At 36.3% G+C, this 26,968-nt stretch overlaps 1 protein-coding gene across 3 annotated transcripts in view; it reads right to left on the reverse strand.

Annotated features, from left to right (window-relative positions):
* Positions 1-1,163: 1,163 nt before the first annotated feature.
* Positions 1,164-26,968, reverse strand: part of HAF01 (HAC13 protein (HAC13)) — a 66,771-nt gene continuing 40,966 nt past the window's right edge. For 2 of the 3 annotated variants that reach the window (XM_011624214.3, XM_020665824.2), the window contains 10 exons: positions 25,667-25,876; positions 25,335-25,427; positions 22,555-22,761; positions 13,881-14,087; positions 6,083-6,560; positions 5,007-5,218; positions 4,687-4,809; positions 3,428-3,496; positions 2,289-3,344; positions 1,164-1,679 (listed from right to left, as the gene is read on the reverse strand). In XM_011624214.3, the coding sequence (XP_011622516.1) occupies positions 1,317-1,679; positions 2,289-3,344; positions 3,428-3,496; positions 4,687-4,809; positions 5,007-5,218; positions 6,083-6,560; positions 13,881-14,087; positions 22,555-22,761; positions 25,335-25,427; positions 25,667-25,876 (3,018 nt within the window). In that variant the 3' untranslated portion in view covers positions 1,164-1,316. The remainder of the gene's footprint in view (positions 1,680-2,288; positions 3,345-3,427; positions 3,497-4,686; positions 4,810-5,006; positions 5,219-6,082; positions 6,561-13,880; positions 14,088-22,554; positions 22,762-25,334; positions 25,428-25,666; positions 25,877-26,968) is intronic. The other variant, XR_016056445.1, reaches the window with a different exon arrangement.

Here is a 26,968-nt window from a genome sequence, read left to right on the forward strand (position 1 = left end):
TTACTGCAAGGAATTAGGAACTTATGTGTAAAGTATTTTGCCATTTCTTCCATCTTCTCGTATTTTTCTTAAATGTTAAGAGGGAAGTAGAGTCCCAGTTAGGTCAACGATCTCCATTTGAGAGGCTCCAAGGTTTAATTTCATGGCAATTTTTTTTATCAAAATATGTTGATTTATTACTTTTACTATAACTTTAGGAAGTGCCATTAAAAAACAGCTGACCATGAATTGGAATAGTTATGTAATATGGTTGATCTCCTAGTTGAGATATGTAAAGGTGGCAATGAATCCAGACCCAACGCGGAACCCAACAAGTAATACTCGACCCTGGTCCTGGTATCGGTCCAAGAATTGGACCTTGCGGGATGGATCTGGATCTATGTGGACCCGACCCAAATAGTATTATTATATAAATAATATTTAATATATACTATATTAATTAAATAAATATTTAAATAAATATAACTATATATTTTTAGTTGTAAATTATATATATATATTTTAAAAATGATGAGATTAACTCACTAACTCATATGAACATATAAGCCCAACCGTCCAGATTCAATCTGGATCGATTTAACCGTCACGGCTTTATTTTATATTTTAATTTTAATTTTTTTTTTTATAAATCCAAATAACTTGAAATTTTAAACGTGTATTTTTAAAAAATAAAAAAATATCAAAAAAATATCAAAAAAATAATTTACAAAAAATAAATTGATCAAAATACCCTTGAAAAATTTTTGTGGATATTTTGAACAATTTATTTTAAAAATATTTTTTATTAGATGATTACCTTGTACAAATAAATGATCTCATTGTATATTTTTCTTTTGTTCTTTAAATTTTTCAATGCTAGTTCTTCCGTATAGCTTTCACTTTCTACTAATGTCTCAGCCCTTAAAAATGCAAGACCTTTTTCTGTCTGCTTTTTCTGTTGAGAAATTTTCCTGACGATTTCATAAGCACAAATATTATGTTTTGCAATATTTTTTACTTAATTTTTCCTCCATCTCTCATTTTCTTATGAGCTTCTTTTCCCCAATCTGATGCGTTTTTCAATCAGATTACATTCTAAATAATTGCTAAGAAGTAAGAGAGACTATGATTGCTATTAAAGCACCAAAGGGAAAGGAAAAGAAAAATAAGATTATAAACAAATATAAGTAAACAATGGGATTTATCACCCAAACTACTCATTAATAAACACATTCATATACAAGGCCTGTAATTTACATTTCCGCCCAATGGCGCTCTGACGACCTACTTGGTGGCAGAGCAAAGAGACAAAACTCTATAATTTTTCTCTTTCGTCATCAATGATCTCTCAACTCAATCCCTGATTCAGCTTCGGTCAAGGCCACATCCTCGTCGTCTAACAAATAATCGCATATTTCCAATAACTGATCTGCGAGAGGAGGAATACCGGGATTCCGGCCATCATTATATTTATGTGCATTATAAGCTATTTGCCATACATCATGCCTGAAGTCCTCTCTGGTCTTATACTCCATTTTCCTCACTTTCTCTCTAATAGTAGAGAGATCCATTGGGTTATCAATTATGTCTAGGTAATCTGGTGCATCTTTCTTCGACACTGGTTTCAAGAAGAGATACGAGATGTCGTATCTCTCTCTAAGTCTTTCCACGACGCCCTCTAAAATGTTCGACAAGACAACCTGCCAAAGTATACAATATTAGAGGTCGATGGCCACAGGAAATTTGTAGTCAAGATCAGAATTTGCCTATATGTATGTATTTACATAAGCACATGCATATAAATGGATGTTGTGTGTAAGATGCACCTCAGTTTCATTTTCTTTGGGGGTATTATTAATTCTTTCTCAGCAATCTCTTAATTTTTTCACAACTAAAACAAGGAATTCCTTGTTTGAAAATGAAAATTGCAAGCAGAGCTCCACTAAACACCCAATTTTTCATCCAAAGAATTGTACAAGTTTGTCCATTTTGAAACAGATGATATTTTGTACATAAAATGTTATAAAAAGTACATATAATTTTTTTTCAAAATTTTCATAATTCCCTCATGTTTGCCATTCAAAAATAATTAGTTAGGGGAAACATGGAAAAAGAAAGGATAAGACCAACATAGTTCAGGAAGTTTGTTACTTCTCTGGAAAAGAAAAACATAATACAGGAAGCATATAACATTTCATGATTCCCTTAACATCAATTTTCTTAACCCCGATAAAATTGATGGTGGAAACAAAGGACGACATAAACAGCCTTCCAAATATCCACAAGCATAAAAAAACATTAAAATGTACCTCTCCTCCACGTCGACGCTTCGTTTGGGGGCCATGCTCTGAGGCGTAGCGCCCAGCATCAAGCACAGGGCGCCTCTTTGCTGCCCTGTCCCTCTCTGGTATCCTTCTATCATTCCTTTTTCCCCTGTAATCCTCTCCAAACTCATCTTTCACCTTTTCTTTCTTCTTTTTCTTTTTCTTTTTCACTTTCTGCCTATCTCCTCTCCCATCAATTCTGCCCACATGCTTTGTCTCACTATACCTCCTAAGCTGATCGGCAACTCTCTGTTGCTCTTCTTGCAATCGCTTTTCAGCTCTCAACCTCTCCCCTTCCATCCTCTGCCTCCTCCCATCTTCCTTGGCCCTCTCTAAAGCCCTCCTCTTCTCTTCCTCTTCCCATAATCTCCAATCCTCCCTGACCCTCTCTCTAGCTGCTGCTGCCAGCCGCTTGCTCTCTAGTCTCTGTTTCTCCATTCTCGAATCCTCAACCATTCTCTGGGTCTTTCTCAGGTCCTCTTCCCTTGCGATGTCAACTAGTCTTTTGATTGTATCACCATTTGGGTGCACCTTTGGCTGCTTGATGATAATCTTTTTGGGGCGTTGGTCTCCTGCAACTGAGGTTGGTGTTGAAGCCGAGGTTTTTGGTGTGTCAGGTTGGAGGTCATCGGGTTTCATTTTGATGGGGAGTTTTATCTTATTGATCTTAGTTTGATCTTTTTTCCCTGTTTCTGCATCAGAGATTTGAGAGAGCAGTATGCTCTTCTCAATAGCCATATCAGAAGAAGAGACACATTTGAACTTCAAAGGTAGAGATTTTGCAGGAGAAATAACACTCAATTGCTCCCCAATTCTGGGCTCACTCTGTTGAATTTGAGTCTGTGTAATCTGTATAGGTGCCATTGTGACCGAGCTTTTAGGTGGCTTCTTCTTCATCGCAAGCTTCGGATGGGGAGAAGGGTTTGGGGCATCGAAAGAAGTAGCTAACCTTGGTTTGATCTCTGGCACTGGTTGTTGGATGTGGATTTCTTGCTCTTCTTTATACATAGGGCATCTCTTATTGGTTCTCATATGTCCCAACTGTTTTAACAATGGCCAATATTCACTTCAGAAATCACTCCAATTTTAAGAAGTAATGGATGCATCAGGAACAAGTGACGCACCTCACCACAAGCTCCGCAGACGAAGCTTTCCCTAACTGGCTTCTCGTTCTGTTTCTTTTCCTTGAAAACCTAGAACAACAAACAACAAGGACAAAGTCTCATCAAATTAACTTAATGATTTGCACATCAGCAATCTAAGACATGCTCCTCCCCATGTGACCAAACTTGGCCTGGCAAGCAGTTGGTACTATACATCTTGAAATGTTTATTAAGGTACGAAGACATATTTGGTAGATGGTAGTGGTGGAGAAACTAACAATCTTTTTCTTTTCTTTTGTCTGGTAAGCAAAACTTTATATTCATGCACATAGATGCTTTCAATGTATATAGAAGTTTGAAAAACATGAAGGTCAACTGCAGGGGTGAGAATCCATATCAGGCAACATTAACTTACATTTAGGAATAGGGATTGTATACTATGAAACCTTTTATTTTGGGTACAAGGGGTCACAATCATTTTAAGCTATTAGATGTAACATGTTCTCAACCACTCGATTTCAAATCCGACGGTCAATGGTGATTGTGACCTCCTTGTATCAAAAGTAAATAGTCTCATTGTATGCATTTACTTAATAAAATTAGAGAAATAGTCGATAACAACAATTCTGATGTTCCCAGGTAGACAAATCGCTTGCCTATCCCATGAAAAAACAATGGATTTGTATATTGTTCTTAAGTTCTAAAGTAGAATTCAGGACGATAGCCCCACTCGTACTGTTTGGTGATTGTTTCCATTTGCTATTCTTTAGCAATAGATTTTTAATTATAGTGTTCAAATTTTACTGTAGCCATATTTACCTATTGTTTGAACATTTTGCAAGGGACCATTTCAATATGTTACAAATGCCTGGAAAAACTCATGACACGTGATCAAACCTGATAATTTTAATACTATGAATTCTGTGTAGTACGTTCTGATAGTTCTGATTATTTTTTGTATTTCCCATTTTCACTTTTCTGGACATTCTAATTTTATTTTTTGTCAAATAGGAAAGCTGCAGCTTGAGTCTTCAATTCTCAAGTAAACCGACTCAGAGAGGGGATTGGGCATCTCCTGGGCCATTACTAAAACTTCTCAAGGCTGACAACAAAATTGTTAACATAAAAAGTTTCAAAAAAAATGTGAACATAAAACACAATAAAGAATATAATTAGTTCAACTTACTGTAATAAGCATAGGAAAAAAATAAAACATAGACCGCACAGATTACATTGGCAAGTAAATGTCAAATAAGGCTACAAAATTTTTAAAATGGTACCTTGACTCCATCGCCAATAATTTTACTTTTTTTTGGTGGTAATATGGTGCGAGCACCCTCATTCTTTTCATTCCCCATGATTCCTTTCCCAGGAAGGATTTTTTTAGCAAGAAGTTTCTCGACCTGTACCCAAAACAATGTGAAAGCTTCTCATGAGACATATTCTCCGTAATTTCGCTCTTCATCATCTAATCCAGCCATCCTACTTAATAGATAAGAAATCCAGTCATAGCATAGATCACATGAAACATTTTGGGAGCATGTTAGAATACATACAAACTATATAAAGATGAAGCGTTTGTAGGCTCAGTAACTTTTACCTCCTTTGGGTCATTGATGACAACCTCCTTAGAGGTAAATGTGCCATCTGGTTGAGGGGTGCGAATGATGCGTTTAACAACCTTCTTAGCTTTTTTGAAATGGTCTCCATTTCCAGCAACATAACCTACTGTCGAGTCCATTATTCCAAGGGCTGTTTCATCCTTTCCAGCCACTTTTGTCTTCTTCTTTTTCCTCCAGCCCACCTCATCATCTGGCAAATACTCCACATAATTATTTACATATAACGCATTATATCAAATCAAGGAATATAACACATTATATCAAATCAAGAAGATACAATGCAATGCCGAAATAATACCGAATGGGTAAAATGTAATCAAAGAAAGTAATGGCTGGCGAGATGCTTAATGATCCAGTTTCTCAGTTAAAGAAGGCTTGTATGAGTCAAGTTTGTTTTGCTCCAGTACCAACTTCTAAAATACAAAATGTTTTTGAGACTTTCTGAAATGGTCACCAGCTTTTTTCAAGCCAGATGACTTTGTCACATAATTCTATTTTAATTAGATCCAGAAGTTCATTAGGCAAATTTTGTAAAATAAAATTTTGAATGTTCTTACAAATATATTACTGAATTGACTAGCAATAATGTAATGTAATATTATCAATGGTAACACTATATTTTCTAGTCAATAGAACACGCTTTAGCATAAATGTTAAAATAGTGGAAATGATAATATATTGACAATTGTAAACAAATTTAACAAAAATGCAATTTTATGCATTTTTGTAAAAATTTATATGCCCTTTCATTTCAAAAAATAAAGATTCATATCAATAAGATAGACCAAGAGCACAAAAACTTGAGCAAAGAAGAATTCCATATATCCGTTTGTTCTTGGTAGTTAACAATTGCATATCCTGGGTAAGATGAAAACTCATAATCCACACAGGCAATGAAAATGACATCTTCCTATTTCACATCCTGTCCACTAAGTAGATTCCCACAAAATCTTTCTTAACATTGAAATTAAACCATCATATATATGGAGGTTCACTACCCAATTATTTGTTAGAAAAGCTATTCCTTTGTTCATGAAAGACCAAAATGCCGTACCATCCATAAGCATCCTGCAAAGTTCTGCAGCTTCAGCAGCTTCATCCTCTATTTCTTCCTCTGCATGAGCTTGGGAAGGACGTCGACGCATTCCAAGTCCCTTGACACTTTCAAATTTATTTTTTTTTGACCCTGTATCTCCCTCCTCACATTCTTCAGCATCGAGTAAATTTTCAAGGTCCCCAGCAAATGAATCTAGGTCACTATTTGCTTCAGAGTCACTCTCAGGCTCCTCACCCTCTACTTGGGATAAGCTTTGCACCTGACGATCCCAAATTTCTTGACATTTTTCTCGAGTTTGCTGCTGAAGCTGAAGAAATGACATGCGTTGGCCCCGTGCAAACTTGTTGAGGGTAGCAGCATCTACTTTGACACCAGATGCAGCTTGCTCACTTGAAAGTTTCCGGACCATGGCAATACGATGCCACCTAGTCATCTTTTCAATCTGTTCTTCAGGAACTTTGAACTTAAGTAGCACCTGAAATTGGGTACCTTTTAAAAATATAGATAGGACAATAAGAGGAATAATGCAGACAATGACACATGGGCTTCTGACATAATAAAGATTCCCAAAAAAGATAGTAGGAAAACTATTTGCAAAGCAGAGATCATAGTTATGCATCATGCCATTTGATAATTTCAATATTTATGCATGAGAATGCACCAAGCCCTTGTCAAATTACAGTAATAGAAAATAGTTATAAGAACCGTTGACTTCTAACTAGAAGAAAGCTGTTAAAAAGAAGAGTTAGTCGAGATTCCCTACATTATACAAGACTTGTTAATATTTTGCTATCCTTACTTGCCGGTTCACAAGATAGTGGGAGATCTAATGAAGGAGAAATGGTTGTGTATGATGGATTCCCACATCCATTACAGTTCCCCACATGCATAAGATATTGACCATATTCAAAATGCTTATCAGGATAAGTGATGGGGCCTTGATTCTCAGCTGGTGCTAAAGTGGAAGCCCAAACGAAGATGGAGGTTGACAGGTGAACATGAGCTAGGCCCAGACATCTGTAATGTTTGCATTCCAGTCAATGTTTCTTCGATTCAACAAAACTGTATGACATATTCGTGGTAGTAGCTAAAACTAAACACCAAAATATTAAAACACTCGTACTGTCGGCATTGAAGTCGATGCCTGCTCACCCAATGAATTTTACAATGAATTAGTAGAAGAATATGCTACTAAATATTCAAATATCACAATCTCTGAGTATTGGTTATATTGGTTTGGGGAAAATGGGTAATTATGTATATTGCTGTAAATTATTATTATACTTGTAGTTCATGTTCATTGTAAAGGACAATGTATGAGTACATTCGGGAGAATTTAGGCGTGGCACCAATAAGTGATAAGATGAGAGAAAGTAGGCTTAGGTGGGCTGGCCATGTATTGTGCAAACCTAGTACATCACCTATCAGGAGGTGTGAGTTTGTTTAAGTGGAAGGCTCTAAAAGGGCAAGGGGCAGGTCCAAAAGGACATGGTTGGAAGTAGTGAAAAAAGATATGAGGACTTGTAGTTCATGTTCATTGTAAAGGACAATTTATGAGAGCATTTGAAAGAATTTAGGCATGACACCAATAAGCGATAAGATGAGAGAAAGTAGACTTAGGTGGGCTGACCATGTGTTGCGCAAACCTAGTACATCACCTATCAGGAGGTGTGAGTTTGTTTAAGTGGAAGGCTCTAAAAGGGCAAGGGGCAGGTCCAAAAGGACATGGTTGGAAGTAGTGAAAAAAGATATGAGGACTTATGGCCTCAATGATGGTAACCCTTAATAGAGCAAAATGGCAGACCAGGATTCATGCAGCTGACCCCAATTAGTTAAGAAAAGGCTCTAACGATGATGACTGACGATGATGATGATGATTTTTACCCTCATCTAACCCTTAATTAATAAGGGGTTAGAAACGATATAAATAATATTGTTGAGTGCAGCCCCTTAGTCATGATTAAATTTGGGGTCAGATCATTATTTGGCTTCCTCTCTATCCCTCTCTACCTGTGCCACAACTTGCTTTTCAATATTAAGTATTCAAGGTGATATTTTTTAACATGGTATCCGAGCAAGGTCCAAACACTAGTGTGACCGTTTGACCAAAGGTATCAAAATCTCTCCTACATCTCTTTACTCTGCCATCAAAATCTCTTCAAGTTCTAAATCTCTTATTTTCTCAAAATCACTTTTCCTAAATTTTTACCTTGGAGTGAATAATAAACCCTAGTCACTGTTCACGTAAATACCAAACCCTAGTACTATTCATGTGAACAGTACCCTAGTTAATATTCATGTAAATAGTAAACCCTAGTTATTGTTCAAATTTGAACAGTAAATTTCCTTTTCTTTTTTTTTTAACAAAAGAAGGGATAAAAAGAAAAACCTTCTTTCCATTACCTTCTACTCATTTAATACCATGGAATCTTCTAGTCTCCCCAATCCATTAAAGGGTCAGGTTCAGGTGGCTGTTCAGGAGGATTCATCAATATTCCTTTCCCAAAAGTTATCATTGAACTTTCTTCTTCCAATTGCATTGTATGGAAAGGAGTTATGCTTTCGTTCATCAGAAGCCTATGATTGATAGGTCACATAATGGATCATGCAAGGTACCACCACAGTTCATCACCAAAGAGGAAGTGAGTGCAAAAGAAAAAGTGTGAAAAAGTTGTAACCTGAATATCATGATTGGCTTGTCAAGGATCAATAATTAATTGGGTAGATTAATTATACGTTGTTCGATGATATAATAGCAGAAGTGGTCGATAGAGACACTGCTAAAGAATCATGGAAAGAATTACAAAACCCATATGCTCAGCAGTCCCAGGCTAGTCTAATGCACTTGAGCCAGGAACCTTCGAATTGCAAAAAGGAAGATAAGTCTCGATCTGAGTAACTAGCCAAAATCCTAACAATATATGATTAGCTTGCTATGATTCAGTATTATGTTAGTGATACTGACAAAATTTACATTGCCTTGAAGGGTCTTGGAGATTAATATGAGACTTTTGTCACCAGTGTTACCTCTAAACCACTGTATCCCACTTTTGCAGAATTACTTCTTCTACTTCTTCAGTATGAAGCTATGTTCCCTAATAAAAGGACGGGACAACAATCAAGTGTCAATTCTTATGATGTTTTGCTTACCAACAACAATTATTCATCTCCTAGAAATGGTTTTCGTGGAGGTAAAGGCAGATGAAGAAATGAGAAAGGATGTGGTATCATGGTAGAGGTGGATATTATGGAAATACTGTTGAGCATGGCATCCTAGCTCCACCTAACAATAATAATAATGGGAGTTCCAGTCAAGGGAATAGTGGTATAACGTGTTAGATATATGGAAGGCATAATCACTCGGCTGCTAACTGTTATAATAGATACCATGGATACCCAGGACCACAATATAGGAGCAACCAGCATGTTGCTATAAATATTCCTGTTGATAAGGTTGTAAATAATGAAGGTGGAGTTCATAATATTGGAGAACAACTAGCTATGTTGAATACATCTATGGAGAATCTCGCCATTACATCTCCATCTGAAGCTACATGGATTGTTGATAGTGGAGTAATCAACTACTTGACAGGAAATTCATGTTTGTTCTCCTGGCTTGTCCCTTACTCAGGTAGTGGATCTACTGTAATTGGAGATGGGTCCTCTCAGCATAACACACAAGTTGGGATGTCACAATTCAGTCTTCTAAAGGTCCTATGAATCTCAAAATGTTTTCCTCATCCATAATTGCAAACATAAACTTATTTTTGTGTCACAACTAGCAAGAGAAAATCATTTCTTCTTTGTATTTACTCCCGATTGTGTTTTATTAAGGACCAACTATTGGGGATCACATTCGCTAGCAGTTCATGACACGGAGTGTGGTACACAATCGACGATGAGTCAAAGAAGTTCCAAAATCTGGTTGTCTTGTCATGTCAATAAGGATGCTAATGTATGGCATTATAGATTGTTCATTGTAGTATTGAATCTTTAAATAAGTTGTATAAACAAGGGCCTATTTCATCTGGATATTGATCGTCTTCGTGAACTTATTTGTCATGGTTGTCAACTGGGTAAACATGTCAAGTTGATTTTTGTGTACACTAATAAAAGAGCTTTGTCTCTGCTTGAGTTAGTGCATTCTGATGTACGGGGTCTAGCGCCAACTCATCTCCTTCTAATTCCCTCTATTACGTGATATATGGATTTTCTTCCTTAATAAAAAATTTCATGTGTTTGAGACATTTAGAAATTTCAAGTTGTTTGTTTGAAATCACTTCTGTAAGAAACTTTTGTACTTTCTTAGTGATGGAGGCGAGAGTACTCATTTCATTTACCTAAGGGACATCGGGGCAGAGCAATAAATTTCCTGTCCGTATACTCCATAGAAAAATGGAGTGTGGAAAGGAAACATTGACATGTAAATGAAGTTGGATTATCTCGTATGTTTTGTAATGGAGTTCTAGAATTTTTATGGAGTAAAGCTTTCCACAAATCCATCTTCTTGATAAATAGACTTCCAACTGATGTATTGGATGGGAAATTTCCATATCACACTACTGGGAAGAACTCCTGACAATTCTAGCTTGAGGGAGTTTTGGATGTTGGCGTTATATCCATATCGATACTAGTCGAAGGAATAAACTTGATCCTAAGGCAGAAATGTGTAAGTGGGATATTCAGATGATTATAAAGGCTATAGACGTTACTGTCTGCGAAAGAAAAGAATTTCTACTTTAAAGCTTCGAGGACCATTTGGCAACATGATCACCTATCATCTCTTTTTTTCACTATAGTAGAGGAGTTTTTGCTTAATGATAAAGGGAGTTACCGAAAGACAATAATCATTCAAGAGGTGTCCAAGTTCTTTCAGGGTCCAGTTATCTTTCATCTTCAATATGCTGATTTTATTTTTAGACATGTAACATTTAATGAGTTGAAAATATTTGCTCCTCCAAATAACGATACTGTAGGTGCAAGTCCGTGTTCAAATGAAAGAGAGGAACACAAGAATGATGGTCAACCATTCTTCATTAGTCAACATCAGATGGACAAATTTGTTGAAGACAATGTTGAGAAAGGTGGAGATGATGAAGATATTGCTCCTTGTAATCCAGAGAAGACTTTATGCTATTTTCCGAGGATGACCAGCATACAGGCCAAAGTAGGGGCTCAACACAAAATGGGACACATCAATTGTGTACAAAAGAAGAGCAAGGTGGCGAAGCAAGCAAGCACATAAAAAAGTCCAGCAAATGAACACACAAACCAGGCCATAGAGCATATGAAATCAGACCATGGTAAGCACTCCAGTTGATGAAAATACTGAGGCTGCTACATTGAGGAGGTTGACTCACATTAAACATCCTATAGATAGATGGGTAAGCTATGGAGGTGTCACTCATGAATATCAAGTATTCTTCAGTGAGATCCTTAAGATTAGAGAACTATCAACACACTTAGTGGCCACAAAGGATAAGAGATGGATTAAAGCTATGCAAGAAGAAATCCAGGTCATGCACGTCAATAATACATGGGAGATTGTTAGAAGACCAGAAGATAAAAATGCGGTAGGTTGCAAATGGATATATAAGGTGAAATCAGATCGAAATACATCGATATTCAAAGCAAGGCTGGTAGCTAAAGGATTTAATCAATAACAAGGATTCAACTATGAAGAAACCTTCAGTCCAGTTGTTAAGATTGTGTTAGTAAGCATTATTTCATTATTACGCTTGCTTATGATTGGCCACTTTACAAGTTGAATGTAAAAAACACATTTCTTCATGGGGAGTTAAGAGAGGAGGCCTACATGGAGCAACCACCGGGATTTAGTGAACATTGAATCAAGAGAGTATGTACGTAAATTGAATGGCTCCATTTATGGATTGAAGCAAGCATCAAGAACACGGTTTCAAAGTTTTCAAAATGTATTAAAGGAGCGAGGATTTAAGAGAGGAACAGTTGACCGGTCCCTGTTCATCCAAAGAAGTGAACCTGACATTATAATTGTGTTTCTATATGTAGATGATATTATAATTATAGTTAGTTCATATGTGTTGATTACTAATGTGAAGACATTTCTTGACAATAAATTCTAAATGAAAGATTTTAACTACGGTACTTCCTTGGGATAGAAGCAGATTGAGATGCTAATAAATTAAGCTATCTCAACAGAAGTATGCCTTAAATTTGTTATGAAAAATTAATATCGTGAACTGGTAGGCCTTCTGGAATACCTGTTGCCATGAAAAAAATGCTAAAGCAGGGATGAAGCAGAATTGCTAAGAGAAGAAGTGAAGAACAGGAGTACTGCAGAGGCTTTACAATATCTCACACTAGCACAAGCAGATATATCCTATGCAGTGAATGAGGTAGGTCAATTTATGCATATGCCCAATTCATCTCATATGGAAGCCTTAAAGAGAATAATCAAATACATTAAAGCAACAGTGAGTCATAGTATAGTCTAACATAAAAATGATGTGAAGAATTTGGAAATTGAATCAACAATGGGATATTCAGACACTGATTGGGCTAGTGACCCATTCAAGAAGACCAATCTCTGGATTTTATGTTTATCTAGGGAAAAACTTGATAACATGAAGTAAAAAACAGAAGATAGTAGCCAGATCAAGTACTGAAGCTGAATGTCGGGCATTAGGATGTATCGAAGATGTTATGGATCTGCAGTATGACGACCACATTGGGCATGAAAACTCGAAGATCCAGAATGTTTAGTGATAACAAGAGTGCCTTAGCCTTGATAGAAAATCCAATATTTCATGATAGATCTAAACATATTCAGATTGATTATCATTTTGTGCAGGAAAGGATTGAAGGTGAAGAAATTGAAACAACGCATGTGGGTCTAGAAGATCAAATAGGAGACATATTTACAAAAGGGTTATCAAAGACTGACATCAGTATTTGAAGGACAAAGTTGTCATGTTAAAACACGATGTATAAATTTTGAGGAAGTGTTAGTCATATTGGTCAGGTGTGATATATGTAGTTCATGTTCATTGTAAAGAAAATTATGTAATTTCTGAATTTATTTGTGCCATTATCAAACTCTCCATTATTTAGGGCTAGTCACAATATAAATAATATCTTTGAGTGCAGCTCCTCGCTCATGAATGAATTGGTCACATCACTCTTCTTTGGCTTCCTCTCCATCCCTTTCTATGCGTGCCACAACTTGTTTTTCTCTCTCAAGTATTCAAGGTGATAATTTTAACACCAACAAAATTTTTTACGCTATGAACTTTAGATCAAATGAATCAAATCTTGGATGTGAGTTCAATCTAGAGGAAAAGAAGCATCTAAATTCTAAAACAAGATAAGCTGCACATGGATACCTTTTCTTGCCTTAGCGTGTTAGACATCTAAGTGAGGCATAAGCACTTATAAAGGACTAAAATTCCCTTATTTTTTTATAAATTAAAATTCCCTAAATTAGCAATAAAAAGGACTAAAACTCGCGTTATCTAAACAAGTCCAAAAAGGGAAAAGGCATGAAATTAAGGACAGGAATGTCTCCGATGTACTGCATCTTTACCAAAAAAAAAAAATCCCATTTAAGCCACTATTAAAAAATTATGTTGAATCTCGTTTAGGTCTCCCTCAAGTTGGTGCACACAATCTAATCACGTCAAGTAAGTCTATCAGCCCTGATATACAAGATATAGTACCTAAGACATCTTTAAAAATCATTCTAGGATTTTCACCACCAACAAATTTTTGCATGCAATATGCATGGCGATATCATAAGTCAAAGATGAAGACATACCTCTCGTGCTGCTTCCATGCTCAATCTACGAAGGTCAGCATCTGTTCCAGTGACTGTGGAGCCTCCTCGAGCAACAGTTACCTTTTTCTTCACTACGTTACTGGAGATCGGCGCCTTAGGAGCAACACGAACATAACTGAACCCTAAGCCTCTACCAGAAGGATCTCCAACACCCGTTATTTCTAACCGTTCAATATTTTCTCGATCCTGGAAATTATAACTCCAGAAAGTAACTATGCAGGACTTTATTGGCCAGAAAGTAGAAAAACAGATTCAACTTAGAAGACCCACAAATCAAACAAATACCAACTCAAATAGCCCTTAGTTTTATTATTAAGCATTACCATTTTGCGGTTGAGGTTGGGGGCTTGGATGTAGTAATATGCCAAATTTTCATCACAATTGAAAAACAATAAGAGCATCCTACCTTAAGATATTATAACCATCTTTCCACTCGATACAGAAGCATATCAAGCAATGTGATAAGCCAAACTGCAGCATAAATAATATGTAGAGCATAGCTGCCAGGATTGGAGGCAAAGATGGTACATAAATAAATGTTTTGATGAGGCAAACCAATAGAGAAATACATTACCTATATATGAAGAAGGAGAAGTGGCAATGCGAATATAATATATTAGTGTCAGAAAAAAAAGTTATTTTCACCCGTAGCGTTCAGTATGGTAGCAGCATTGGCCCTCATCTTAAAATAGCTGCTGTCATGATTATAATGTTATCATAACAGTCAGCACCACTGGCTGTCATCAGGGTAAACAAACTTTGTCTAAATCTTGGAGTAGACCTAAAGAAGACCAAGACCAAGGGACATACAACTAACAATAGGGAAGTCATTTCGGATCTCAAAAAGGCTAAAACTAAATCGCAAACACCCAAAAACAAAAAAAGATCACAAGCAGTGCTTCAAGGCATCATCAGTAACTTAAATCGATCATCTTCATCCAGTAATTTTAAACAATCAATATCTTAAAATAGAATATCTGCCATAAATAGAAAGCAAAGAGAACCATTTTTTCTTTGATTTATTAAAAAAAATATTCTATCTTTGAAAAGCTTGGAGAAGTTATTCAAATGGCTTGAAAAGAGGCTACACGTTTTTTACTTAATAACTAGGGGCACCTCTGATCAATAACTTATGCTAAAAAATCTTAAGAGAAGTTGCACCAAGCCGAAGTGCAAGGGTAGAAGTTTCCTTTTTGATTGGTCCGGATTTATTGAGTTAAGAAAAAAATTTATCGTTCAAAGACATATATTAGTTACGCTCATGACTTAAACGTGTACTTCCATTCCACACTTAAATGAATAATAACAATTCCCAAGGAGGTGCTCATATAAAGCCAAAATGATTTTCCCTTGTGTAGATTTCCACTTGGGAAGCAATACTTAGCAATTCTCCAAAGATGCGCCCCAGCCCCCTGGAATGTTTCAGTTGACACAACCTCATGATTCCAACTATCCAAAGGGAATATTCAAAAAACTTCCCCTGATATAACCTCATGGCATTTGTCAACCTTCTTTATCATAAAGAAACAATTTTACAAAAATCAGACATTACAAAATTCATGTGAAGTTGTTCAAATAGATCTCAAGAGTCAAGGCATCTTAATGACCGAAACTACCCTCCACCAATAAAATATAAAGAGCACATTCATTAGCTGGTACATCCATCACAACATTCACTTCCCTATACACACTGTGGAAGAAAATACAACACAGAAAACATAATGGGGGTGTCAGAAATTTTGACACCCCCATTTTGTAACATTAAGACAAGGAATCTCAAGTAATAATTGAACTGTACTCCTCATCTTAATTGCAATATGTTCATCCTGCAAGCCAGACACTGTAATTGGGAACTAAAACTTTTCAAGTAAAGCAAGGGCATCAAATTTCTGATTCATGAACAGTCCCAAAAACAAAAATACCAAAAATTGACGTATCTGATCAATCATTAATAGGTGAGAACTGAGACTCAATGTGGACCAAAATCAATGACAATTTTCAAAAATGTGAATAAAATGGTTGATGAGAAAGGCTTGCAAGAAATCTCAAGTAAACATTGAACCTCACAGATATGGTAGAAGTTTCAAGGAAATTTAATTATTTTCAGACTGATCTATGGCTGAAAACACTCCTCTTGAATAACTTTTGGGCGACTAAAAGAAAGATTTCCAGCCATATCAGAATCCTAGAACCTATCCTCTAATGTAGATTTGACTCCTCGTGAAACCCAAAGAGGCCTCCTGACAGCACACACATACCTTCACACATCAATGAGTCATGATTGAGGAGTAAGAACATCCAAATTAGTACTGATCACAAAATGCATTGATTGTGCAAATAGCACCAAATCTGTATTTCATGAATACTGGGGCATAAATTACTAGGTCTCAGAGACAATTCTTGTCATTAGGAAAGTACAACAGAAGTATGTGAACAAATGAACCAAGGGGCAAACGATATGACAAACAAGACTAGTAAGGTGCCAAGTACATTTAAATAAAACCATTCTTAAAATATTCATGTACAACATCTACAACACCAATTTACACTCTCAAACAGCACCAACACAAATGCAATGAATAATCCCTGATTGCTTCCTGAAGGTAAATTCGGCCACTATAAAATGTCTTTACGAGGTTTGGCTCTAAGCTCAAATACAACCAAGGAGACATAACAACTCAATCAAGAAATAGAGAGAGGCATTTCAGTATCCCCTTGTCAGATTTAGTAGATTACAGGCTTAAACGGAAAGAACATGATCCAAATGCACACATAGAGACCATATACAAAAACCTTAATCCGGTTAGCCCTATGATGACTTAGAGGTAACACCATGTTTCTGCCATCTTCTTTGAGTCTTTAATTCTAGCAAATTAAATTTCCAAGAAGTCACCTCATATGGCATTTTACGTCAACACAAATCGTGGTATAATTATTTGTAAGATGTAAACCAATTGACAAATTATTGCCATTCAATATTTTCTTTATAGTGTTGCAAAATCAATTTTTATCCTAAAAATACAGATTGGCCATCAAATATATGAATATGATAAATAAGAACAAAATTTTCTTGTCAGAAACCTAACATTCATCCGATTGTTAATTTAGTCATCATCACCATAGCCTCTTCCCAATTAATTGGGGTTGGCTACACGAATCCTGATCCGTCATTCTGCTCTATTAAAGGCCATAATTGAGGCTATAAGTCCCCATATCTTTTCGGACTACTTCCAACCACATCTTTTTGGACCTACCCCTTGCCTTTTTCCGTCCTTCTACTTGAACTAACTCGCACCTCCTAATAGGTGTTGTGCTTGGTCGGAGCCACACATGGCCAACCCACCTAAGTCTACTCTCTCTCATCTTATCGCCTATTGGTGCCACACCTAAATTCTCCCGAATGGATTCATTTCGAATCTATCCTTTTTTGTCTTTCTACTCATCCATCTCAACATCCTCATCTCCACAACACTCATTCTATGGGTATATTGTTTTTTGTCTACCCAACATTCTGCCATGCAAAGCTGGTGTCACAGCTGTCCTATAGAACTTGCCTTTCAGCTTCATTGGTATGCGCTGATTACATAAAATTCAAGTTGCACATCTCCACGGCGTCCACCCAGCTCTAATTCTGTGTGTGACAGCTTCCTCAAAATCTCCATTTTCTTAGATCATCGACCCAAGATATCAAAAGTGCAATCTTTTTTGTACTTCATAGATATCAATCTTAACTACGTCCTCATCTCTACTCCTATTATTACTAAACTTGCATTCCATATACTCTGTTTTAGTCCGGCTAATTTTAAAACCTTTGGATTCTAGAGCATCCCTACAAAGTTCTAACTTTGTGTTGACGTTGTTTCGGGTTTCATCGATCAAAACTATGTCATATGCAAACAACATGCACCACAATACCTCATCCTGTAGGTGCCTAGTTAAGTCGTCCATAACTAAGACAAAGCGGTACGGGCTCAATATTGACCCTTGCTGATCTAAGAAGGGTGATGACCTTAAACTTTCCCTTAACCCGTCCCATGCCCAGGTAAAAAGGTTGGGTTGTGTTACGTAGGCAGCCAATATAAAATTTTGACTCTTAATTCAGTAACATCTCAAATATTAGTTTGCTTGCTATTTCTGATAAATTACCAATTGCAAGGGATAATGTAAAATAAATAAATAACTATGAGAAAAACAAGTAAGATGGTAAAAAGTTCCATAACAAAAGGCCTGCCTTATAAACCCTAATTTAGCCATTGAATCTGACATTTTATACAACTCCCTAGATACATGGGAAAATTTGAAACCAATGTATAATCATTACCATTGATTTCAAAAAAAAAAAAAAAAAAATGAAGGGTAAGGTAATGAAATCAAATCACCCATAATGGTGATACCTATGCTAACTACTGTGTTTCTGCAGCTTATAATGAACTAGACCCCCGTTAAGTACCCCAGATAACAAGGCGAAAAAATTAAGTGGTCGTGCAGGACCCAATTATACATTTGCTCCCACGTGTAACTAGGGAGGAGTTATTGGATATCAAATCTGTCAAATCATCTTTAGCTCACTATCATGTAATGCAAAATTAAAAAAAGGGGCGATTCAGAGGTTCAAAACTGCCTCAAAGCATGGTCCCTCCAAGACGGATCTACATTGACAGTTTGATGGAGTTAATTCTGAGGAATTTGAGCTCAAAATCATTTTCTTTTTTAAAAAAATTGATCACAAGGGCAATTAAAATTAATTAAAAAATCCGGTCATAAAATTGCGGCATCCAGGCATGATGGCTGTGGAACCAACGTATAACTTGGTCTTTAGGGACCACAGTATAAGCACCCAAACAAAAGAAAAATCAAACAAATGATGGTGTTATGCAATATACATGACATGAATGATTAATAATTAAATTTTGGCAATCCATTGTCCAGCAAGTCTCCAATATTCATATTTTGAATAAGGAATAATAATAGGACTAATACTAATACTAATAATAATAATTCTATCTTCTATACATAATAAGGCACGAGTTGGTTTGTGCAACACTTATTGGTCAACAGCAGAATTCATAGGTTCCGCAATTGGGTTGGATAAACTCTGTACTTTCAAACTTATCCTTTAAACTTTAAAGAATCAAATACAGCCTTTGACTTTCATGAAACTCCTTCACCATTCTCTCCCTCTCCCTGAAACCCCCTATCCTCTCTCTCCTTTCCCATGAACCCCATGACAGCACCAGTTACAGAGATACACCAATGGACTAACCTAGAAACTGAAATCTTTAAGGAATATTAATGGATAATTCCACCATGGCCTTTCCTCTCGCCACCCCATTTCTTGAAACATTCTCAATTGCAGATGCCGGTGCATTTCTCCAATTGTCCTGCACTCTGACCCACAGGTGACAGAACTCAGACCTTTTTTTTCCTCTCTTAACAATTACAAAGCCTGAATCTAATCCACTATTATTTGGAACACTGCTTAATCTGGTCCAATTTCCGTTGGGTTAAAGCTTCAACCCAAACCATCTTCAGGCCTCAATAGGCAAACTGAATTTGCACCACTTTCCTCCAAATGATTCCATGAATCTGCCAGTGATTTCCATTAAACGATCAATATCCAAGGCTTCTCATCAAGCCATAGCTGAGAACATTCCAACCCCCATAACCAGACTCAAACAAGGATCATCATAACTCGAACCCAACTCATCCAAAATCCAATTTCTTCATTAGTGTTGGTTTTGTTAAGTGCATAGTGTAGAATAAGAAACAATCGGATCTAATCATTCCTTCCAAGAGTCAATGAGTGATAGATACCTTCGATTTTCAGGGGATGCAGTGGTTTTCTGGCAATCAAATTCAGATTAAAAAATCCTCTCCCAATCCTGAAACTCCTATGTTGTTGTCCACGGCCATTTTGTAAGTCACAACGACAATGAGCCCTTACCAGAGAGAGACTCCTTTTTATAAACAGAGATTAAAGAGAGAGAAAAATAAAGAAAGAGAGAGCCCCACTTTAATATAAACAGAGACTCACAATGCTAGGAACTCAGCGTAGTGAAGAGAGAGAGAGAGATACGTGAAAAGTCATTTGCCCTTCCCCCAACCCCACAAATCTCAGCGAGCCTGTGCTTTGTTTTATAAAGGGTTTTCTCCCCTTAACCCTGCTCCATTGTTTTGGAGAACTCAACATTTAGGGCAAATGGCATTTAGGGCAAATGGCGAGCATCCCAAATGGAGCTTGATGTAGGAGCAGTAGCTGATGAGATTAGAAAGAGAAAAAGCAGTAGAAGAGGAAGAAAGTGGCCCATAAATGAGTCCCAAAAATTCTTTGGCCTATCCTAGTAAAGGGAGCTAATCAGGAGGCTTATTTGTAATAAGCAGTACTGATTTCGTCTTTTTAGGAATCACTAAGTCGTAGAATCATTTTACGACTTTTGTCGTTTGTTTATCCAATAGCTGGTAATACAAACTAATAGACTAAAAAGATGGGGTTTAAACCTAATAGCTGGTATTACAAATTGCGTAGGGTTTTACGAGAGAAAAAAATAAAATGTTATGTAAGGCTAATTTAGCCACATTTTGCTGGAATTTGAATTAAAGTACAGCAGGAAGAAGGGATAGTCCAGTACTCCAACTCCATTTTCTTTCAGGGGGTGATCTCCAGGGCGGTTTCCAACCCTGTTTCACGTGTTTCTACTTCTTCAGTGTACATGGAGAGCACATGCTAAGAGAGTTTATGAAAAACCTTTGTTGCATTTTTAATACAATGCAGGAGTTTGAATAAGTGTTACAGGTACATGGATACAGACACGGGTATCATGTCTAGTACGTGTCTTGAGAGTCTAGTACTTGAGCCTAGAAACCCAAGACAGCCCCGACACGTCTACACAAAAACACACACACACACACACATACTATATGTACAATAGATAAAATTAATATACTAAATATCGAACTTCAAACTATAAATTTATTTTATGTATGAAAGGCAAAAAAGGTAATTGTTTCTACATTATATTTTTAAAATGATTCTTTAAAAGTTTCCATTAAGCCAATTTTTATTAAGTTAGTCATTTCCATTAAGGCATTATTTTATTAAGTATTGAGATGGATGAGTGCAAAAACAAGAAAGAATAGAATTCAAAATAAATACATAAGAGATAACTTAGGTGTGGCTTCAATAGGCGATAAGATGAGGGATAGTAGACTTACATGGGCTAGCCATGTGCAATGTAGATCTAATACAACGCCGATTAGAAGTTGTGATTTGGTTCAAGTGGTAGGCTCTAAAAAGGAAAAGAAGAAGGCCCAAAAGGACATGGATAAAAGTAGTGAGAAAGGATATGGAAACTTTTGGTCTTATTGAGGGTATGACCCTTGAATGGAGGAACATGATTCATACAGCATACCCCAAATAATTGAGATAAGGCTTGGATGATGATACTGATGATGTTTTTTCTCGAACAAATAACTATTAATTCAAATTAACTATTTACCACTAATGTGCATCTATTTTGGCTTTGCTTGACAGTGGATCTTACCATTTATCCACAATGCATCAAGGGTTCAATCTTGATGTTGCTTGTGCTTTAAAACTTAAAAAAGAAAAAAAAAAAGGGCACACATATGATGAGTGATGTTTTAGGGATTTGACTTAAAAGGCTTTTCAGAAAGGCACTAATGTAATCCTTGGGACTTGATATGGTGGCCTTATGAGATAAAAGAGAACAGTCTAACACCAACAATTTACAGTGGCTTTTGTTAAAAAATAGGCAACACTATAATATAAAGTGCAGATACATACTAAGATTTTAAAAAAATAACATACATATGGCTACTATATCAAATTCGGGTCTATGCGTGTCGACATGTGACACCAACCCCTAGGACAAGTGTCTAGGTAACACTGCTTTGAAAAAAACAAAATGAACATGAATCTCTTTTATCGACAATCAGTTTTTAACACTGTATCCTTTTTACATATGAAAAAAGCCAAAGGTTCAAATGTGCAATGCGCATTCTACAGCTAGTAGTAGCAATACTAATAGTAATAACAACAACAACAACAACAACAGCAGCAGCAGCAACAACAACAATAATCAGGCAAAACTAATCAAACCCCATTCAGCAGTTAGACCAAGCATGCCTCATTATTATTGTATATTAGTTCCATAAAACTATCATATTTTTAGAGTGTTCATTATGGACAACACATAAGAGAAGTAAGCTCAGATGGATCACACATACATTCAGTAGGTTCCTTTCTTAGCTAAAGTTAGATCACATGGACCAAATATTTCTGGGACACAAAGACCCCAAAAGACAACCTATTTGCCAGGAGTTGATTAAATTTTCCAAATCATTAAACACAATGAACATATCATCTTCATCATCATCATCATCATCACCATCATCTATGCCCTATCCAAACTATTTGGGGTCACATGAATTATGTTCTGCAATTATGCTAATAGGTTCACGATTCATGACAAGAGTTGGTAAAGTTTTACACAATGAACATATATGTGCTCAAAAAATTTAACTATAGGACCAACCTTTCAGGAAAAAAAAGAGAACAAAGAGAGAACTATAGAACCACGTCTCATAATGCTTAACCATAGGACAATAGCAAGCAATGCAGTCTCCACCTTACCTGCATTGTACATGAAACGAAATTGCTGCTTAAATTCCATGAAGTAACTTGCAGTTCCCTCTCTATATGTGAAGCAGCAGCCAGAGCAATGGCTTCGTCAGGAAGTTGGTTCATAGCCGAAGAGAGGCCATTAGGGTGTGTGAGTTTGCTAATACCCAGGCGTTTAAGTCGGTACAGACCAACTTGCATGCTTTCATATGCACACACCTGGAGAAAGTTACAAACAAGTAAATATAGTGAACATTCTCAAAAAAAAAGAGAATTTACAAAAAGGCGATTTTTCTTGGGAAATAAAATAAAGCAAAGGGGCGTTACACAACACAAAAAGGTATCATTTGTACAACAATAACCAAGAAGTATGACTATCAAAAAGCATGAGATACAAGATTGTGACAGTTATGAGTTACAATTTAGCTGTAAGACAGAATGAACCACGGACAAGGAAATATGCACTATAAAATTTTCCATGCAGAATGTAACTAATAACTAAAGAAATGCAACTTATCAAACAACTATAGTCAAACTTATCAATGACAGAAATAAGAAGTATAAGGAACACAGGTAGAAGGATCATTAAAACGGCAATGTTGAGAAATAAAGGAAGACCAGCTATGACAGTGAGAAAAGTTACAGAACCTTTCAATCCAGGCCCAACTATTCATAACAACAATGCCATTGAAAGAAGGTAGCCTTCTAAAGGATGACAAATTTTAGTTTTATTTGATAGGCTATTGTAAACTTGGTAAAGTTGTGCAAAACAATGAGAACATTGTACTTGTAGAATTTCCTGCAAAGGAAAGATGATGAATGTGCCGCACACAGAGATAGGAGTTGTTTTTCTTTTCTTTTCTTTTCTTTTCTTTTTTTTTACGAGTTAAAAGAAAAGCAGGAACCTTAAGTGATCAATCTATATTCTTCAAGTGATAAAACACTTTGTCATCCTACAAGTATCACATACAAATAACAATAACCTAGATCTGAGATATGCTATTCTACCAAATTTGTCACGACTTTTACTGCAGACACCTTAAATTATGGAATATGGAATCAACATTAATAAGCTGCCAGTGATAACATTACCACAGATTCACAGTATATATCTGAGCTTCTTACTCTGCAATATTTTCATGATATCAATGTCTAGACCATGCCAGACCAGCCAGTCAACAGGTTGGACTAGAGACAAACCATCTTAGCAGTCAGCACAAAGCAAAGCCCAAAACTCAGCCAGAAAGAGAGTAAATTTAGTCCAAATGGTATTGGCTCAATTGCCTAGCCTGAATCACAAATTTCTGGAACTAGAACTGATTGAAATTTCTTTAGGAAGATCGACCCTGCTATTTCCAACGAGCTTCTTTTGCCTTTTTTGTATCCTTGATTCCTTTTTTTGTGCATATAGGCTAGTACATAAAGTATAAAATAAAAACAAAAAATGTGGGGCATGTTTAAGAAAACTATTCTCTCTCTCTCCCACCAAAGGAAGGAGAGGAGGGGGAGCATTTTTCATGCCCTAAGCCTAGACTGCCCATATTTTTTTGGAACCTTTCCAACACCTCCAGTCACAAACTTTGAGGATGGGCCCAAAGGCAACTCCAGCATCTCCTGAGCCTCACCAAGTAGAAGTATTAATTTTAACAAAGGTATTTCTTTTGGAGAAAAAAGTTATTATCAACTCAAAGAGCAAAAATGATCCCACTTGAACTGAGGAAATTAAAACTGTACAAAATGGGAGATCCCAGGGTCCACGACAGCACTGTTAAATAATTCCACATCATCAATCAAAAAAAACAAGCATGAAACAAATCTTCTATTCGAATCAGTGTTTGCAAAATCGAACCAGAACGGTTAACCGGACATGGGCTTGGAAGCGGTTTAACCGACCTAACCGGTAAACCGGCTGATTCAACCGCTCTAACCAGGCAAGTCCCGAGCGGTCAAAAAAGTGTTGAAAAAAATAAAAAAATACAAAAAAATCACTAAAATATGAAAAGCATATAAAGAATGATTAAAAATAAAACACATTCAAATGAAGTTGAAAATTAATGAAAAAAATGGATTTCAACCCATTTTATATTTTCCAAGGGCTATTTTTAAAATTTTCTAAAAAAGATGTGAAAACATAAAAGTGAGTAATAATGACCAAAAGAATTTTTAATCTTTACCATAATGTAAAGAATATTTAAAAATGCATTACAAATCAAATTCCTTATTTTTGAGAATTTATATATATTTTTTTGATTTTTTTTTTTAAAATACCGATTGATCACCCTAACCGCCTAAAATCGGAACCAACCGCTGGCTGGTTCCGATCTAACTGGGCGGTTAGCAGTTAGATCGGGCGATTTAGCGAACAATGGTTCAAATTATACACATAAATAAATCACCATCAAAGTAACCTCCCAAGTGAAAGCACTCAACTGGAAAAGAAAGGAAAAACCTAAGCAAAACCGTGTTCAATTTAAGTCTAAAAAATGAGAAAAGCTTGCACCAAAAAGGAGAAAGTTGTTTTCAGAGATAAACCGGCAACGCGTTTGTTTCAATAGTTGCAGTAACTACTAGTCAACCTGTTTCTTCATGATTAGTAAAAGAAATGACACCTACTTGTTGAAATGAAGTAAAACGGTAATTAGAACCGAATATGAACATACAGAAGATAAAAGGCACTTGAACTCATGAGCCCATCTCCTGAAGCATTTACAGCACACTTCAACAAATCCAGCAAACATATCTAATCACAAACCTGCTTGTAAAAAAAATGGAAGCATTATTACTAATCTTACATTCTCCGGAGTCATCATTCTTCGCAGTTCTTCCTCCGTAGGTATCCGGAAATTACGTCTCATCATCCACAATGTTTCTCCATTTGGTCCTCTCTATATTGTCATACAATTATTTAATATTAGCAATGAAACCAACATGAAAAGTAAAATAACAGGAATGAAAACTTGTACCAGGATGAATTACGAAGAAAAGCGAATTAACAAACAATAAAAAGAAAAACTCCATAAAAGTGATAAGAAACACCATCATGTGAGAGAGCAAGCTATGGATGCTAGAACATGAAAAGGCAATTACCCATCCCTATGACAGTGTCCCATGCGAGGATAAATACCTGGAGATCCGCACAGTGCTTCAACCGTTTCCGGAGGAAGGGTTCTGATAAATTAGGAAACTGTGCTGAAAGTTCATCTGCTCGTACATAGGGGAGAAACCCAGGCTTCTCATTGGCACGAAATTCACGGTACAAATACACCAACAATCTGTTTCCTAAATATGATTGGAGACCTTTTGATCCTGGAGAAATGACTTCCATGTGTGGCTCCTGTAAAGCATCAAGAGTACTTCTCAACAAAATGTCCTTACAGAGCAAGACAGAAACAAACCTCACGCTTCTAGTAGCTGCAATAAAGCCTTACAACCAATTGTGTTGACTGGCCAGGGAAGTAAACAAAGGGAAATGTCACAAGAAAAATTCTTTGTTCGGGTAGGACAAACAGCTGGGAATTCCCCATGAAACAATGAAATTCACAGACACTGACTCTTTATAAACAACTAGGAGCCATTTCTGATTTGTGCAAAGAAAAACAGAAAGCATATCCCGTAATTTTTCTAAGTGTTATTTTAATCAACAAGTACAAGAGAAACCATGTGAAGTATTCGAGCCTTGGAAAATCTACCCAATCCAACATCCACTAGACCCCTATCTCTGCCAACGTGTTGAAATATTGAAAGGGCAAGTCCTCTTAATATCTCAACCTGCAATTTAGTAGTTCCTGGGCAACAAAATCACTAGAAAAAATTCAAATCAACTACTGCAAAAACTTAAATAATTAGGAGAATTAAATCTGTCTACCTCTTTAGAACTTGGGGACAAAGGCCACAAACCTATAAGACCCATCCACTAAATTGGTCGATTTGCAACCCACAAAACTATCAATTCGCTCAATTTTCAGGGATAGGTCATAGAAGAGACAGCCAGAACAATTTACAGTATTTAATGTCTTTCATTTATGCGTTTATTCATCCACATGTTACACCTAAACGCAACCTCCATGATCAACTTCAAACCAAGAATCATATAACACTAAGAAAAAAAAGCATAAAAAATATTACCAACACAAAATGTTACACTTGGCACATTTATTTTACCTTAAAACTTACTATTTTAACTACAATAACCCATCAATTATCTAAACCCTGAAATAGTCATACAATGGCATGAAATCACTCCACACTAACATGCAACGAAAATAAAGAAATCTTCCATTTTACAACTCTTTCAACTGAAGTTCCTGCACAGTGTTATTTGGGAATTTGCAGACAAAAATCAATCCATTATAATGAACCATAGCCACTAACTTTTAGTACACATTTCAGGTGATAATATGTTGAGCGTCAAACAGGTGATAATACT

This window comes from Amborella trichopoda, chromosome 5 (assembly GCF_054954075.1).
Source record: "Amborella trichopoda isolate Santa Cruz 75 chromosome 5, AtrichopodaSantaCruz75HAP2 v2.0, whole genome shotgun sequence".
Classification (NCBI taxonomy): Eukaryota; Viridiplantae; Streptophyta; class Magnoliopsida; order Amborellales; family Amborellaceae; genus Amborella; species Amborella trichopoda.